The sequence below is a fragment of the Centruroides vittatus genome, unplaced genomic scaffold (assembly GCF_030686945.1).
Source record: "Centruroides vittatus isolate TY-2023 unplaced genomic scaffold, ASM3068694v2 contig_1158, whole genome shotgun sequence".
Lineage (NCBI taxonomy): Eukaryota > Metazoa > Arthropoda > Arachnida > Scorpiones > Buthidae > Centruroides > Centruroides vittatus.
In genome coordinates this window covers 306,430-326,360 of record NW_027120744.1, presented here as the reverse complement: position 1 = coordinate 326,360, position 19,931 = coordinate 306,430, and the positions used below count along the sequence as shown (strand labels likewise).

At 34.4% G+C, this 19,931-nt stretch overlaps 1 protein-coding gene and 1 long non-coding RNA gene across 2 annotated transcripts in view; one reads left to right on the top strand and one right to left on the bottom strand.

The window, feature by feature from the left end:
* Positions 1-19,931, bottom strand: part of RyR (Ryanodine receptor) — a 417,183-nt gene that overhangs the window by 315,663 nt on the left and 81,589 nt on the right. The window contains 4 exon segments of the mRNA XM_067275817.1: positions 2,111-2,303; positions 12,411-12,618; positions 12,620-12,650; positions 17,095-17,228. Of these exon segments, the coding sequence (XP_067131918.1) occupies positions 2,111-2,303; positions 12,411-12,618; positions 12,620-12,650; positions 17,095-17,228 (566 nt within the window).
* LOC136979862 (uncharacterized) overlaps positions 1-19,931 on the top strand; it is a 233,162-nt gene that overhangs the window by 141,426 nt on the left and 71,805 nt on the right. The gene's annotated exons all lie outside the window — the stretch shown is intronic.

Below are 19,931 nucleotides of genomic sequence, written 5' to 3'. Positions count from 1 at the left end.
GCCTTTTTCGATTCAATTGATGTGATTGGAATCATGTTTAATGCATTTAAGAGAAGACAAATATTATGCGTTTTTCACCTGTATCCTGAAAGATTTCTAGTTTGTAGTACTTATTTTGTTCTCTAGTATTCTTGATTTGTCTACTTCGACTGCTTTAATAGAAACATCGTAGCCCAATAATTCGGCAGTTTGTTTGTCTTTAATAATCAGGTTACGAAGAGAAACTTCATACTTGCAGACTTCGTACTCGTTTGTATCCTTGCCCAATTTGCACAGCTTGGCATTAAGCAGTTATTGAAGCTACTGGGCATGTTTAAAAATTAAGACAGCATAAGCACAATTATTCCAGATATTACTGGTAAAGAATTTTGAGAGTCCTGCCACAAATAAGCTACATATTGATTATTGACCATTTGTGACGTGCCATAATGAGCAAAAATTAAAAAAAAACTAATAAGTAGGTTTAAAATTAATAAATACAAATGTATTCTGACAGTTTATGAGTTAATTATACTTTCTATTTGCAAAATTTCCTCAACCTTAACATAAAATAAGAAAAAAGTGAATTTTTAAGAAATTTGCAGGATTTCCTGGGATAAGAAAAATTTCCCGGAATATTTCCTGGGTTAAAAAACAATCGAAATTCCGTTTGAGAAACCCTAAAACTAATTCACACTTCTTATTTGTATTAATGGGCTTTGTTGTTTTGTAACATTTTAAAATTTGTATTTATATTTTTAAAATATATCATAATATAATAGAAAAAAATATCACATACATCTATCTTATTTTTACTTTAAACAATAATAATACAAAATAATTCATTAAAAAAAATTTAATATTTTTAAATTTTTAATCTAATTGACTTTTATAATTTAAAATTTTTGTATGCAAAGAAAACTATTAGCTTGTTTTTATTGAAGAATTTATATATTTTTTAACTTATTGCATTGAGACTTAAAATGTTTAAAACTATTTGCACTTTTAAATTTATTGTAAAATTTAAATGATCAAATGTATTTTAAAGGAAAATTCAAGTTGTTTCAGAGATGTTAAATAAATTAAATTTCAAGCTTTTAAAATGGTTGTATTTTTTGTTAATCATTTTAATTTAAGAATTATAAATCTAAATTTTCAAGTATACTTTTATGGCATATTACTAAAATTATTTTTAAAATATTTTAGAAGTTATTCATTAAATTTTTAATATTTTTCAAGGATTTAAATTTTTAGTATGTTTCAAAAATATTAAACTTAACATTTATTAACATTTTATAATTTATTCATATAAATTATAAAATTTTTTCTACAATCTATTTTTCTATTTTTGTTTTATTTTCTTATATTATAGAAAAACATAATGGTAATTAGATATATATTCAAAAAAATATGGTTTTTACATCCAAATTTTTATAAATTTAGAAATGATAAATCTTCCTTGTACAACACTGAGACAATGGTATATTCAATTAAATTAGTTATATTTAATCTCCAAAAACATACCTGTAAACCTTACAAGTACAGAAACTGCCATCAAGCATGCATAGATCAACTGTTTTCAAATTATTACCACATTTACCTACTTAATACATATTTTGATGTTCCCCAAAACTCAAAAATCATCAGAAAGCTTCTACCATTCTCAAAAGATTGAAAAATGCTGTTCTAGAATACTATAAAATTTGTTTTGAATGTTTATTCAATAAGTACAAACATAATTCCTTTGCAATTTCTTTATCACTTCTTAATGATATGAAGAAAAAGAAAAGAATATACTTTTGTAATCATAGTGATAAGAGAAGCATTATAGTCTCATTATTTTACTCCTGACAAGAGTCATGGATGAAATAAAATAACAAAAAACTATCTTCAAAAATCCTTTAACTGCAATCTTAAATGTATCTCAACAAACTTTATCAGATGGAAAATTTATAGTTATGTCCAGATAAAACAGATATATTAGTGTGGTAAAAGGTGATGTCAAAAATCAATAATTATAATAAACATTCAAAAATATGAATTTGATTTAATTAATAACTTAAAATAAAATTTTTTAATAGAAAACCTTAGTTTTTAAATATGTTCAAATTCAGTAATTTTTTCGACATACCTTATTTTTGCTGAAGAACTAATTACTGGATAAAACATGCCATCAACATTAAAATTCCTAAAGTAACCCTTAACTTTAACTCCGTTTACAGTAAATGACATTAAAGGAATGGATAAATCAATAATACAGCCTATTACATCTCCTTTTTGAATAAAAGGATGACTTATATCACGAACTTTATTGCATCTTCCACCTATAAAAAAAATAAGACAAATTTAAACATTTTTTAAAATCTTGTAAAAATATTTAAAATAACAACAAAAACCTTTAACATGTTCAATTCACATACATTTAAATAAAATAATCTTTAAATAATATTTCTTGTAAATATATTCTAATTATAAATAATTCTTTTTAGATTTATCGCATTATTTAATCTTGTATAAAATCTCACAAAATTCACTGAAAAGAAATTTAAAGAATCAATCTAACAAATCAAAGAAGGAAAAAAGTGGTTCTTGAAAAACAACTGTTAAAAATACAGAAACAAAATGGAAAGAAGTCAAAATTTTATATCTGAATGAAAAAACTTTTCACAAGAATTATAAAAAATTTGTTAATAGTGATTAAAATAAAAAGTCTAGAGAATCAAATGACTAAATGTATAATGTAAATCCATAAATATTTATTATGTAAAAAGTGAGAAAGTTGATAAAGAAGAATTAATATACTTAATAACATTTTTATACTTAAAATAATACCAATGAATTTCTTCATAACAAAATTTATTATAAAATAATTATTTTTGTCTATTTAATAAGACATCATTAGATTTCAAATCCTAGAAAAAAATATACAACTTAAAATTTAATTATAAAAATATAATCAAACATTTTTCATAAAATATGAGTTAAATACAAAATTGAAATTTTTCTATATAACATATCAACAATATATGTAACTGAAACAGGAAGATCAGCAAATAACTACACCAGTAATTCTCAACCTTTTTTCATCACAGTACACTTTTAATAATTTAAAAATTTGGCAACACACATGGTTACTTCAGTAAGTACCGCAAGACAACCAGAGACATCATACTAGTAATTTTTAAATGCAGTTGGATATTTAGGTAACATTTTCTAAATGCCTTGGTAACTACTGGCAGTTACCGGTAACACCAGTTACAATTTCTAAATGCACCCTAGGAAGGTAGAACCAATTGAACTACTTGTCTGATGTCACTAATGTATGGGTATTTGCAGTGACGGAACACTTCAAAAATCTTGCAACACACTAAAAGTGCCATGGCATAGTGGTTGAGAATCACTGAACTACACTATCTTTTTATATAGTTGAAGAAAAAATTTTTGTTTATTACAATACTAGTAAGAAGAGGAAAACAGAAGTTGACATTTGCCAAACAAAATATATAGTTTTCACATAATTCTAGCAGATATGGGCATTAAATATTCCAGTTGATAAAAACATTAATCATGAAAAGGAAAAGATGATTACAGTACAGCTGAATATGGAAAATTTCTCTGCATTCAATAACTAGATAATGAGATTTAAGAATTAACATGGCTTAATATATTAATATAAAAAGTTAGCTAGAAAAAATTCAATAGTAGGCAATGACAACACAGAAGTATGGCTGAAAAGACTATAAACTTTTTTGGAAAAACCATGTGATATCTACAATGAAGACAAAATAAGGCTCAAAGCCACTGCAAAAACCTAATATCAAACAGAGAAGTTCGAAGGTGCTAACATTTTTTGCCTGTGTTGAACAGGTGTCATCAGTCAAACTAATCCCCTAGCTCCTGAAACAATGGGGGATTGTTGTATATGTGAGAAGAGGGGAGGTGATGTAAGAAGAGATAAAGAGGAGAGGGGAAGGATAATAGGATTTATAGTTCAAAGAAAGACATCCACGCTGTGAAGAGTCAACCTTGCAAAAGGTGAATGTGTTATTGCGGGTGGTCTTATAAATTTCCACCTGCTCAAGATGTTTGAGAAATGGTTGCCAGGAAGAGCTATGTAAGAATCATGCACGATCAATGTCTGAGTAAGAGGCAAAAATAGCCAACACAGTGTTGGCCAATCCTTTCATGATGGAAGTCTCATGTTCCTTGAGGTGAATGTTTAATGGTCATATTATAGCATCTATGTATTCTAAGTGGAGGCTGGATCTATGATCAGGAACGGGGATAGTGTAGTTATCTGGTTGGAGGTACTGTACATGTTTGGATGGTATTTGACATTGGGGAGAAAGGAGGAAATGAAGGGACTTCTACAGAAGACTAAATAAAAGTTATTTTTCTTGGATATTTCCTTGTATAGGGGAGCTAGCTTCCTGTCATAAGTGATAGTCCTATAAACTGTGTCCTGGGTGCGATTTTTTGACAAGACAGAAGTGGCGGAGGAAAGGTGACATATAAGGCCTGTAGGGTTTGGAATCGCTAGGCGAGCGATTTCCGCCCTGTTTTATTATAACGAACTTTCATAACGGAAAAGCCGTTAGGATCAGCCGTTAGAAACGACCGTTAGAAGAACCGTTGAGTTTCAAATCGACGACAGACAGACGATTGGCCGGCGGGAAATGACCGTTGGCGGCCGTTGTGGAAGAATTCAAATTTGATTGGCGGACGATTCGAACGTTGGGACTATTTAAGCCGTAGTTTCGGCGGGAACGGGAGCTCGTATCGTGAGTTCGTATCGGGATCGGCGGAGTTCGTATCGGGAAGATCGGATCGGATTAGGATCGTCGTTATCGAAGTTCTAACTGTCTCTCTCGTTGGACGCTACAGAAATCTGGGGAAAGTATACTCCAGTGGTTTAGTACAACTTGTTCCTGACCCTGAGGTTTTGTTAATTACAAGTCTGTTTGATCGTAAGGAGTTCTTTCGACGAATTTGTACAGGAATAGTCGGTTGTCGTTGGATTAATGTTTGTGCATATTTAATTGTGACTCTAATTTGTATTATTTTGTACATTTATATTGTAAATATAAACTTTGTGTTTCGTCAAACTGACTGAGTGGTTATTTTGAACATTACTGGCGCAGTCTCGACAGGATACTTTGGATACGTTGGATTACGTCGAATTATTTTGGATTACACTCCAAAGAATCGGAAGAACTGAGCTACGACAGAGAAGCAGACGTACGTACAGAGCATCGCCAGCAATTAGACCCAGGTAAATTATTTGTTTCTCGCTAGCACACAGAGATGCCTAGACGTGCGAAATCACGGCAGCTAGAGGCTAGAGACTGGGAGGACGACAAGCAAGGGACGTCGTGTAGGACAAGCAGGTTGAGTCGTGAACTTGAAGCGCGTAGGTTACGGGCCGAGATCGCAAAAGCCAAGGCGAGAACAGCGGAAATAAAGGCAGCGAGCAAGGAGAGAATCGCGGAAATCAAGGCGGCGAGAAAAACTAAAGCAGAGGCAGAAGCGAAGAGAAGAGCGAAAATTGAAGAAGTAGGGGCAGAGGCGTTAAGGAGAGCAGAGATAAGATTGGAACAGGTTATGTTACGGCTGGAGACCACCGGAAAATTAGACGATACAAGGCGGCCGGAACAGCAAACACGACACGAAGGACTTAAAGTCGAGGGGAACCGCGACTTCAGGGATAGAACTAGCTCGTCGGGAAACAAGCCGCAGGGGGAATTGGATAGGCCAAGGGAAACTGACCGGCAGAAAAGAGGGTGTCCTGATAGGCGGGTAGACGACGAGGCCGAACGCAGGCGACCCAAGGTAGTGGACCGCATGGTGGCGGAGGTGAGAGCGTCCAAACTCTCTGAGCCACCGGGCAGCGGGGAAGTAAGGGATCGGGTCGAGGCAATGCAGGGAGAAGGAAGGCCCACGCACGTAGCCGAATCGAGGACGGAAACCTCTAGAGTCAAAGTAGCAAAGGCCCCCATGCTAATAGTAGAAAGTAGGCGCAACTCACAGGTAGATCGAGACATTAGAGAGTCTAGTGGAGTAGCGGCAAGACGAGAGGAGGAAGTTCACAGTAGTCAACTTGAAGTCGGGAGGTCGCTGAAGGGAACTGAGGTAGTAGGCGACGGAAGTGGTCCCCCCAGCTAAGGACGTTTCGGGAACGGAAGCGTCGAGTTTAAGGGAGTCATGGGTCCCTAAAGCGGTGACGGGAATGAAGGAGAGAAGCCAACTCGTTGGAGCCTTCGGTCACTGGGTTGATAAGGTAACGAACCTGATAGAATTGGGGAAGGAAGATCCCACGGAATCACAAGAGTCGGGGCTTGTATCGCGTGCTGTAGCAGGCACGGTAAATCAGACCCCGGGCGTACCGGCATCGGAAGAGGACCACCAAAAGGTGGCTGACCAGAACGAAGATATGCAGGGAAGGGGGAAAAACCGGAACGTCTTTCGGAGACGGTGGACAGCGGGATTAGCGACAGTGAGGAAAACGGGTCGGGCCCACGGGACACCCAAGTCCAAGATAGGTCGCTCCCCCGACTATTAGAAGTTGCCGGGGGCGGGGAAGACACGTCAGTCCCCAAAGACAACATAGGTCAGGATGGTGGTATCAGCAAACCATTTAAACAGGCTGAAAAACTCCCAGAAGGGAAGGAAAGGATGTTGGGGCTAGCTTACAAGACCCCACAGGAAGAACAATTAGGCGGTCAGAAGGTGACGAATCGCATTCACGGTGGTTCATACCGTCGAGAAATGGCGACGGGTATTCAAAGGTACTGGCAGAGTTGGAACGAGTACCTGAGCAGTGCGACAGTTTGCATTACGACGGCTCGCATTATGATGCTCGCAGGGGCGGAGGAACTGAGTGTTCGGGGTAAGATTTTGGTCAGGAAAGTGTACCGGGTCAACAAAATCGACGCGCTGGAAAGGGAAGAATGCGAGGGTGGCCGCTGGAGAAGATTAGAGAACGGCAGAAAGCAGTTGGGCCAAAGGGACAAACTAGAAGTCCGCCGAACACAGACTAATACGGTCAGAATAGGATTTGGCTCGGGCGAAAGCGTCGGAAAAGTAGCGATGGCTCTGCCTATGCGTCAGGTGTACGATCGCAGCCGGGAACACGAACAAATTGGAGATTTTCCCCTACGTTCCTTGCCTTCGGCGTGGGACGCCTGGACTAGTAGTTTTAAAGGATATGTGTCATGGATCGGACTAGGGAAATCGCATTAAAATACGGATAAGATCATAGTAAAAATGCGCGTGGACATCGAACTGATCGGGTCTTATTAGGTTCCGTAAGCATCTCTGTGCGTAGGTGCGAGTGAACATTCCCGGTTGTACCAAAAGTTAAGGGTCAGTCCGCACTAGAGAACATTTGAAAAATTGCTGTGTGTTGTTGTTGGATCAAACAGGCTTGAGCTAAGCGCAGTTTGATCCTTGGCCGCGGAGGTGTAGGGTTTGGAATCGCTAGGCGAGCGATTTCCTCCCTGTTTTATTATAACGAACTTTCATAACGGAAAAGCCATTAGGATCAGCCGTTAGAAACGACCGTTAGAAGAACCGTTGAGTTTCAAATCGACGACAGACAGACGATTGGCCGGCGGGAAATGACCATTGGCGGCCGTTGTGGAAGAATTCAAATTTGATTGGCAGACGATTCGAACGTTGGGACTATTTAAGCCTTAGTTTCGGCGGAAACAGGAGCTCGTATCGTGAGTTTGTATCGGGATCGGCGGAGTTCGTATCGGGAAGATCGGATCGGATTAGGATCGTCGTTATCGAAGTGCTAACTAACTCTCTCATTGGACGTTACAGAAATCTGGGGAAAGTAAACCCCAGTGGTTGAGTACGAACTTGTTCCTGACTCAGAGGTGTTGTTAATTACAAGTCTGTTTGATCGTAAGGAGTTTCTTTCGACGAACGTGTACGGGAATAGTCGGTTGTCGTTGGATTAGTGTTTGTGCATATTTAATTGTGACTCTAATTTGTAGTATTTTGTACATTTATATTGTAAATATAAATTTTACAATATAATATTTATAATATAATTTACAATATAAATAAAATTTATATTGTAAATATAAATTTTGTGTTTCGTCAAACCGACTGAGTGGTTATTTTGAACATTACTAGGCCTTTAATAGTCTTGAAGAGTAGCCATGCAGAGTTTCATACTGGGTGATTGTTAAGAGCTCTACATCTCTGTCATGCACGTTTGACAAATGAGTGAAGACCCTACGAATTAAGGCCTTCAACCCAACCATATTGAAGATGAACAGATTGCAAGGATGAAGGTTAGGTGGTGTGTAGGCTTCCTATAGACCTGATAGTGATGCATCTTTTGGATGAGTGAAGCAGGATGTCCAGGAAATGAACAGTTTGATTGTTATCTTGTTCAAGATGGGGCCTTAGGCCATAGGGGTTGTTGATTTTTTGCAGGAATTCCTGGATACAAGATTTATTATGACAGTTTATGAAAATGTCATTGACATACTATGTACATAGAAGAATGTAGTTAGTGAAGCTGGAAAGGATGGTGGTCTCAAGCTGCTGAATAACTAGATAGCACAAGGTGCCTGATAGGGGGCTGCCCATAGGGACACTCCTACCTTATAGAAACCTGTTGCCTTTGAAGGAAAAGAAGGAAGTATGGCAAAGTAGATCAGCCAGTTCTAAAATATTATGGTGATGTTAATCCAAGTCTTGAACATATGAGAGGAGGAAATTACAGAGAGCAGAAGTATGGTTCAATATGGATGGATGGATAGAGATTGAAAGTCACAGTAGAGTCCAGGGTCCTTTGCACTTTACTGTAAAGTGTAAAGGGCCCTGGACTCTGCTGTTACCTGGACATAAAAGTCTTTGGGCATTTGAGTAATTCCAAGGCATTAGCAATGGAGTATGGATAAAGAAGAAGTTGGTGTAAGATGAAACTGTTGATCTTCCTTTTGAGCAGAATGGTGGGTGATGAATATTTATCCACAATGGGCCAAAGTTGTATTTCAGATTTGAGTCTTGGCGAATGCAAAGATACGTGGTTTAGCTGGGGTATCCTTCATCTATGTAATGCTTCTGTTACGTGGATGAAGGATACCTTCCATAGAGGTATTGGTGAATCGTAGAATCCTAGACTGTAGCTTAATGAGGTAGTTATTGGAGCAACAGAGTAGTGTATGTCACAAATACACTGGACGACAAAAAAAATAACGCACCATGAAGGACTTGTTGGATTTGAATAAAAATTGATATGTTGCATCATCATAGCTAGATATGTAAATGATTAGCTTTTGGGATCAGGTTCTTTTTTTGTATCGCCACCAGAGCCACGTGACAGACATGCCTCTATGACACATTCGACGGCCTTACACTCAGTTAAGTGAGTTTGAGAGAGGTCGCATCGTTGGATTGAGAGGAGGAGAATGGTTATATCGCCGGATTGGCTGCCATCTGAACCATTCTGATGGAACTGTTAGGATGTATTATGAGCAGTGGGGATGTAGGGGAACGCATGAATGGCAAACAGGCTCCGGACGCTATCGACAGACCACCAGGAAGAAGGATCATCTCATTGTACGTCAAGCACGGATAGCACCTACAGCTTCGTCGTCTACCATTCATGCAGCAGTGGCACCTGCGTTACAAAACTGTGTATCCAGCTGCATCATTTCCAGGCGCTTAGTAGAAGGCGGATTGGTCTCCCGATGGCCAGTATGTGTTCTACCATTAACAGCCACCCACCAACGCCTCCATCTGCAGTGCTGTCTTGCACAACAATCATGGACAGCTACCGACTGGCAGCATATTGTCTTCAGCGATGAATCCCGCTTTTGTTTGGGGGCTCACGATGGCCGTGTGAGGGTATGGTGGCCTGCTGGTCAAGGCGTCAACCCAGCCTATACTGTGGAGCGGCACACGGGCCCAACCCTCTGGTGTTATGGTGTGGAGAGCCATAACATACGACAGTAGGACACCTCTAGTTGTCATGCGTACTACCCTCACAGCCCAACGATATGTGCAATACAACCTCCGGCCACATGTGTTGCCCCTCATGGCAGGGCTTCCGACAGGCATATTCCAGCAGAATAATGCCCAGCCACACACTGCAGCGAGTCTCCCAAGCATGCCTACATAACATTGCCACACTTCCTTGGCCTGCACGGTCTCCAGATTTATCATTAATCGAACATGTGTGGGACTACCTGGGACGCCAGCTGTGACAGCCGCGGGATCTGACGCATCTTGAGTCCCAGTTGCATCACGTGTGGACAGATATGCCACAGAACATTATATGGAACCTTTATGCCTCCATGCCGAGGCATATCACAGCTTATATCCGCACTAGAGGCGGCCCAACGGGAATATTAGTGCCTGCACTGTATTGAACATTACTGCACAATAAAGTATGTTTTTGCTTTATGGTTGCAATCATATACCTGTCTAGCTATGACAATGTCACATACCAATTTTTGTTCAAATCCAACAAGTCCTTCCTGGTGCGTTATTTTTTTTGTCGTCCAGTGTATATTCCTGGATGCCTTTGCGGTTAGTAGATCTATACATGAGGACAATACTTTAGATTTATCATTAGAATTCATCCATTTTTTGAATTCTTGTATGGATATCCAAAGGGCTGAGTTGTTCCTGATGGTGAGATTGCATCTGACAGCAAAGGTAGTTTTCTGTTTTGGTTTTCTATCTTGGAGGTGACCAAGTTGTTTGGTCTATTTCTGTGTGCTAAGCAGCCAGGAGATCTTTTTGTGCTGTAGATGGAGGCATGAATTAACAGAATCTGCCTGGTCGATGACTTGAGTGTTGATATGGGAGAGCAAAAGAGCCTAGATTGATGTTTTCTAGACCTATGAGCAATTTAAGGATAGTGTATTTATGCCTCCTGACTAGATGGATAGCTTTATGAAGGCAAATAGATTGTACATGGTGGTTGAGTGAAGCACATTCGGCAGGAGACAGATGTTGCAATCACCCAGTATGCAATTCTGCATGGCTGACTCGTCACAGACTATTAAATCAGGCTTTCTTTATATGTCACCTTTCCTCCACCACTTCTGTCTTGCCAAAAAAATCGCACCCAGGACAGTTTATAGGACTATCACTTATGACAGGAAGCTAGCTCCCCTATACAAGGAAATATCCAAGAAAAATAACTTTCATTTAGTCTTCTGTAGAAGTCCCTTCATTTCCTCCCTTCTCCCCAATGTCAAATACCATCCAAACATGTACAGTACCTCCAACCAGATAACTGCACTATCCCCATCACCGATCATACATCCAGCCTCCACTTAGAATACATAGATGCTATAATATGCCCATTAAACACCCACCTCAAGGAACATGAGACTTCCATCATGAAAAAATAGGCCAACACTGTGTTGGCTATTTTTGCCTCTTACCCAGACATCGATGTAGACTTTGATTGTGCACGACTCTTACATAACTCTTCCTGGCAGCCCTTTCTCAAACATCTTGAGCAGGTGGAAATTTATAAGATCACCCACAATAACACATTCACTTTTTGCAAGATTTACTCTTTCTTCACAGCGTGGACATCTTTCTTTGAACTATAAATCCTATTATCCTTCCCTCCCCTCTTTATCTCTTCTTACATCACCTCCCCTCTTCTCACATATACAACAATCCCCCATTGTTTCAGGAGCTGGGGGATTAGTTTGACTGATGATACCTGTTCAACACAGGCAAAAAATGTTAGCAGTTCTAAACTTCTCTGTTGGATATTAGGTTTTTTAGTGGCTTTAGTTCAAGTATACCCAGTTTTTGAGTGGTAGCATTCTAAGCTAAGGCTATCCTACAAAATGCTTCTGACAGAACCTTGGCTTTCAAAGAATCTTACAGAGTACAGAATATTTTCAAGATCCAAAATTTCACTAAAACATAAATTTACATGCAAAATTCCCCTAAAATTGTTGCACACTACAAAAAAAAATAATACATAGTTTGAAATATTCTAATTAAATCATATAAATAATTAAACAGGCATATCATATAATTTTCTGAGCAATATTAAACTGATAAATTAACAAAATTTTTAGAATTTTTGAAAAATTGTTTTCTGATTTTTTAATTTCATCATATATGGTATAAAATTAAATTTTTTCATCATCAAAAAGAGAAAATTATTAAGAATATTTTTGCACGTGAAGACAATTTTTTATATGTAAAATTAAATTTATGTTATTCTCAAATATATGTATTTTAGAACTAAGAATTTCATCTAAACTGAGTATTTCAAATAAATATTATAAACAACTTAAAAAAATTAAATACATTATTGATGCTTTAGAAAAATATAAGACAAGAAATAACTAAACTTTGGTGAATTTTTTTCATTAGTATGTAACAAGTCTATTATAACAAAACTTAAAATCGATTAAAAAAAAGTAGTTTACCTGTCCACATGTAACAGCCATCAAATCCAAATGAATATAAATCATCTCCTACTCCATTTCCTCCCCATTTTGAACCACCTCCAGGATATGGAACATATCCTTTATTGTTAGCCCATCCAACACGAAAATGTGGATGTAAATGAGAAACTGTCTCTGTATGATCCACCATAGCTTCGTAATACCATCTACGATACATTGCTGAACCATCACACTTTTCCAACAAAAATATTAGGATGCATACTGCAAATAAAGAAATTATTATGTAATAACCATTATTTCCAACAATAAATAAAAATTTTTAATATTTTCGTTATAAAAATTGTAGAAATTAGTAATTGGCAAAAGTAATAATATAAATTGTGACTATCATCAATGAAACAAGAAATGAAGAAAAAAAAAATTTTTTAATTATTTTCTTCTTTCTTTTATAATCTTTGCAAATTTTATAATTATTCAACTATTAATATTTTACAAATATTGTTATTTTAAAGCTTAATAATTTATTTATTAAAACTGTTGAATAAAATAAATTCAATAATTTTCATCAATCATTACATTTACATTACATTAATATTAATATTTAACATGCTTATGTTAGGTGACAGTAATATTTAAATACTCATTTCTATAAATAAATAAAAAAAACTATGAACCTTTTCTTAATCCAGCATATAATTGTTTGAGAAAAACAAATAATTATATGATGGATTAAGATTAAAGATGTTTATATTTCTATTTACAGGGTTCCTACTCAAATTTTGGTTTTAAATTCCATGAATTTCCCTGACCAACTTTTCTTCCAGTTTAATCTAAAATTATTTAATTAAATTATCATTATTAAATTTAATAAAAGATGGCACTCACACCTCCTTCTAGGGTCAAATTTATCAGTAATTTATAATTTTTATAGCCATTATTTAGACTGATGTTATAAGGCAGTTGTTGTAGCTTTTATTGAGAAAAACAAATGACAAATTTGGCTATTTTAAATAGCCATCTTCAGGTTCTATTCTTTAGCATTAGAACTCTATTGGATATTTTTGAAATCCAACTGGATTTCAAAAATATCCAATAGATTTCAAAAATATGTTCTCATCAAAAGTTACCATTCGTGTTTCTGTGATCAGTGAGATATTCTCAAATACAACTTTGAACCAGCAGACCTAACATCATACTATACAGGCCTGGGAGTGCCATTTGCCCTCCGAAAAAAGTGAGAAAAGGGAGTTGAAATACAGAAACAGTGAGTAAAAAGTGAGTGCAATAGTGACAAAACAAAGTGAAAACACAGAAGAAAAACTCAGCAAAATAGCAGTAAAAGTTGTTTTTCTTTTTATTCTGTTATGATATAATATAAATAATAATATGATATATGATAATAATATATAATAAATAATATGAATATATCACAATAATATATAATAAATAATATGATATATCACATTGTCATTGTATTGAAAAATTTTATGCTTGATAGTTTTAGTTCTTTAGTATATGGGTTAAATTAAAAATTGTAAATATAGTGCACTGTATAAATTAGATATTCCTTTGTATTGGTTAACTATTAGTGTTATAAGTATTATGTTGGTGCCAATGTTTGTATGCTGATGAGAGGTCCTTGTACCCGAACTGTATCCTTACCGAAATTTGAAATGTGGTTATTAAAGACTAACTTTTTTGTAAAAGATCTGGTCCTTCTTTCTGTTGGCCTTGGTGTGATAAGCCCTCCAAATTGTTAAATCCTATTTATTAGGTTATCTAACTCTATCTAATGGTTAAATACATTTTAAAAATTTCTGTATATACTGTAATACAGTAGCCACTCATTATATCGCAAATTCGGATATATTGCGCTTTTTTGGTCCTCTAAATTTTAAAAGCACTCGTGTCAATAAATTTTAAATTACCAATTGCCACTGAATTTCTATTTCCAACAAAATACAGTATTTTATTTCTACGATTGTCCTTGAAACTACCACTGAAGGTAAAACAATAAATAAATAAAAATACGCGAGATACATGGACGATATCTTTATCTTGTGGAAGGATAATCGCAACATCAAACATTTTACAGATTTAATGAATTGTAACCCTTATGGTTTAACTCTAGAATTGGAACAGCAAAGTTGTAACAGTGTTAATTTCTTGGATCTCACTATAACATATGTAGGAGGGGAAATCCGCACCAAGGTTTATCGCAAACCGACATCAATCCCAATCGTTATCCCTAGGAACTCGACAGACTCTGGGCATATCAAGATGGCGATATTTCGCTCTTGGATACAGAGGGCACGCAGACATTGCACAGATGTTTCCGATACAGTTAAAGAACTACAATACATCCGAACAACAGCTTTGCAGCATGGCTACGGAGGAGAAACAATAGATGCTCTCATCAAAAAAGATCATAACCGGGTGCGTGGGAAGAATAGAAACCAACAAAAAGAAAAAGTGGTCCTCAATTACATACCTTTTCTTAAGCCGTTTGTTAAGAGGATTTCCAAAAGTAAGAATTTACAAATCATTTATCGATGCAATCCCACTATATACAAGCTTTTAACAAATGATAAGATGAATTATGAGCGTAACTCCTTAACAGGAATATACTCAATACTGTTAAGGGATCATAGGTTTGACTTTAAATTAGTATATATAGGGGCAACATTGAGGAATTTAAAAAGGAGGATTAATGAACACAAGCAGTTGGTAAGCAAATCAGTTGATGGTACAGTCCTTGCCAATTATGCCAAGCAGCAGGGCATCACGGTCTTTTGGGACAAAGCCTCTATCATCAAGTCTACTAGATCGAAACACCCGATAAAGTTTTTGGAAAAACTGGAAATCCACAGGGTGCAGAGGAGCACACATTGCATCAATTATAGAGACGCTGATGGGCTTTCCACCGCTTGGAAATCTTTGTGTGACGATTTGAACTAATTGTAAAATTACGATAATCCTAGAACTATTGTTGGTTTTTGTTTTAATTATTTATTTTATTTTTGTGAAGTATTGGCATCTATTAAAGCAATGTTGTTGGGCTTTCCACTGCTTGGAAGTCTTTAGTGACAAATGAGCATAATTGTAAAATATTATGATAATCCTGGATTGGTTTAAGCCTACTGTTGGTTTTTTGTTTTATTTTTATTTTTATTTTGTGAAATATTGGCATAATTGTAAAATTACTATAATCCTGGATTATTTTATTTTATTTGTTTACTTTAATCGTATCGTTAATTTTTGTATTTTTTCGCATTTTATTGTATAACCGATTATTTAATTTAAGTAATATTTGTTCAAATTTCATATTTGATTTAAAGAAGTAACTGATGATGGACGCTTAATGCGTTTGAAAACGTCCTTAATATTAAAGAATTTATGCTGAAGTTTGAATGGTTGTTTATTTTATGTTTTATGAAACAATAAATTTGTCAAGATCTAAATATGCAAAACAGGCAGACATATTAATTGTCATTTGTTTCCTTTTGATATTAAAAATTGTTTATTTATTAGTTTTAAGTACCGTCTCATCATTTACAAGTTTCTGTGAATTCGAAATTTCACACCTTTATATGAATTGATGCAATACCATCAATTTGATTATTTGCAAACACAAACCAATCAGCAAAAGGCGGCAAAAAGGTGTACTTTCTTTAAATCTGTTTGTTTGGCACAATTTTGGAAAAAATATAACTTTATAGATACCATAGGGAATATCAGCTTAGATTGGCAAGAATTAACTGATAAATGCAATAAATGCATGAACGAAGTGTGGAAGAGTTATGGCTGAAGGTATCCAAGAATTCTCAATGAGAAGAGCCTATCACTGTATCGTTAGGTTGACCAAAGGTCAACCTAATCAATAAAAGACCAGATATAGACGAGCAGGATATTAAGGAGTTACTGCAGGTTTTAGTGATAGCCTTAACAACAATGACCTCAAGAACTGGCAGAACAAGGAATTTGTGTAAATCTGGAAAATAGGGATTCTGAAAACAAATAACCCAAAGAATTTCTCTACAGATTTCCTAAGTAAAAGTTTGGTAACGATAACCAAAATTGTTGATCAAATTGTAGCGAATGATCCAGATTTTGAAAGGCGTGCAAAAGCAAAATGAGGTATTTTGGATGTGATCTGCTACCGACATCAGCTTCAGGAAAGAAAAAAAGCGTCAAATGAAACTCTTCTGAAATTCTTGTTATTTGCAATAAAGTCACAAATAACAAGAATTTCAGAAGAGTTAGGACCTTCATCACAAAAAATGAACTTTACACTTCTGTGTGCATATGTTTTATGTCTTATTTAACATATATTATTATACAAATTAATATAAAAATAACTTAAAATTAAAGTAAAATTTGTTTATTTTTTGTCACATATTCCCCTATCTCTATCACTCTATGTTAAAATGACCCCATTTAATGCTGTTTTGCTTAGCGCTTTGTTGTCTAGGAACGCATATCCCGCGTTAAGCAAGGTCTTACTGTAGTTATGAAAAAAAATTAAGATAAAACAAAACAAAGATAATCTAAAAAAGTGATGTAATTTTAATATATATTTAAGATTCTTAATCAATTAAGCATATAATATATTTACTTCGCTAATAGCACTTGTTTGGAATTTTGTAGTTATTTATAGTAGACAAATAGTATAATAAAGCTTTAATAAGATTTTGATAAAACATACCTTGCAACATGATCCATTAATCGAGTTTGAAGTAGAAGATTTTTACTAGGTAATAAATTTTCACAAATGTTGTTTTGACTGCTTCGAACTGCAACACCATTGCCAACACATAATGAGCATAGAACATCCAAAACCTATAAAATAAGTAAATAAAAATTCAAATATTTGATTTGATTTGTTTTCATTGAATTTTAAATTTTTTATATCAAACTGAAAATGGAAAGTTTTGTGGAAATTGTTTTCTCTTCATTTTTTAATTTTTCTTAATTTTTCTAAATTTTTGTTGAATTTATAGTTTGTAATGTTATCACTTTTGACAGTTAACAACATTCTCATGTTTTTAAAAATAAAGTAAAATCTTTACTATCCATTACTTTTAGCAATGTATATTTTTCATTTTAGCATTTATGTTAGTTTTTTCAGATGGACACCAAGTAATTTAGTTCATTATAATTAAAGGACTAATCAACCTCAGCTCTTCAGGTATCTTATGATATGCATTATAGCATATCATAAAATACCTGAAGAGCTGAGGTTGATTAGTCCTTTAATTAAGAGATTTATGATAGCATTAGGTATGGTAGGAAAACTATTGTCTATTTCTATATAATCATATGATATTTACATATGCTATCCTACAAATCTCTCTCTTTTTAGGTTGTGGCATTATTATGTTTTTTGACAAATTAAACTATGTATAAAATGAGACACTCATTATTTTAATCTGAACTGAGCTAGACTTATAAATAATATAACTGAATTTACAAGTTAAGATTACTTTGAACCAATTTAAAAACTTTATTAAGGATAATATACTTGCATAATATATCTACTAAGGAAGTTCCTCGAATATATAATATAGGTATCCTTCATATAACACAACAGTTAAATTCCAAAAAAGTACCATGTTATGCAAATCTGTGCTACATGAAACAAAGAACTAATGCAAACATAGGGTTATGTTCCAGAAGTTAACAAAAGTATACTATTCTTTTTTGTTACTAAGAGAGATATGTTTATTAAAGCAATAAATAATTTATTTCCAATCAATAATTAACTAACAATCAAAATTAAAAGTGCTGTATTATGTGTTAATATTAATTTTCCCATAAATTTCTCTAATAAAATTTATTTAAAAATATCGTATTTAAAACTAAAGATATTAGTAAATGTACATCATTTTTTTCATATAAATATAATGATAATTTAATTTTTGGTGAATTTTTAAATTAATATTGCCTAACTGACCTTGACTGATCTATATTGCACTCAGTCGGTTTACAAAATAAACGTAAACAAGAGGTGGGGCAAACAGCGGCAAAAGGGTTAAAAAAAAGACGTTAATAACACTTACCTAAAAATGTTTAAATAAACTTTAGTAAATACAAAGATTAATCTATAAAAAGAAAACACAGTAACAGTCTTAAGGGCTGTTTTTGTTTGCAAAAGTCTGAAAGCAACAATAATGACACCTGGTTGATAGAAAAGTTAGGACAAAGAAAAAAAAAAATTGCACTATCAGTTTTCATTAAAGTAAACCTGACAAAAAGCACAAAATAATTTGAAAGTTTCAATACTCTAAAATCCATGGGCAAATTTGAGACAACACACATTCTTACTTGAATAAAAAAAAATATTGAATAACAAAGTTTACACTTAAAAATTGTGAAATTTTCTATAGAGGATTTCCAAAACCATGTTAAAGCAAAACTGGAAGTCATGTCATTCAGGGAATATCCTGAATTTTTAAACCATGTTGTAGAAGTACTGCGTTGTATGAGGGCTACCTGTACATCCAAAATTGCTTTTCCTGGAGTAAAACTTTTCAAAAACTCTTCAAAATCTCAAATGCTTCTAAAAAATATACTACTCACACATTCATCTTCAAGAATTAACTAAAGAAATAAATATTGGACAGATTGCCAAATAACAATCAAGTACCAGGACAAATAATAAACACACATGATAAAGGAATGTCTTGATGGTAACTTCTTGCATGACATACAGGAAAATTAACTTTCATTACAAAAGTATCATCATCACAATTATTATAAGACACAAACCAAGGATAAGTTTATAAAGTCAAACAAATTAAACAAACTATTAATAAGTCAGTCATAAAGTACTAATTCTGCTCAGTGTGAATACTCAATGTTGATGGCATTTTAAATGAAACACTAATGAAATTCTTAAAAGAAATACCATATATCTCAGCAGATAAGACAACCTTCAGATAAGACAAGGTATAAATTTTCGTCGAAGTTTTATAAATTTTAGCTTATATCTGTCCTATAAGATGACCCCCAAGCTATCAATGGCCTATGAATTTACTTTAGATCAGCAATCATCGTCTGAATAATAATACTGTATAGTGTATGTACAGAATTATGTCCTATTTGTAATTTTTCAAATAAACAAATTTTATTTTTTTGCATCTGATAGCACTGCCTTGCGATTGTTGCAAACATTCGCACTGATTCAGCATTTGGGTAATGGCCTTGACTATTCTCAAAAACATTGTATGGGCTATTCTATTTGTGGACATACCCTACTCTCTACTAGTAAATAATTACGGTTTGTCCGGTTTTTTTATAATGGTTTTAATTTATATAAATTTCAATCTAATTTTTCGTATCTGTCCTATAAGACGACCCCGGATTTTAGGGGCCTTTTTTTTATGATTCAACTATCATCTTATCTTCCAAGATATACGGTAATTAGTTTACATTATGAAAAAAATGGCATCTGGTAATACTGATGTTTCTACATCTATTCAAGTGTGTAATTTCTGGATTAAAAGATGAAATGAGACAAATAACTGCCCACTTTAAGTAATC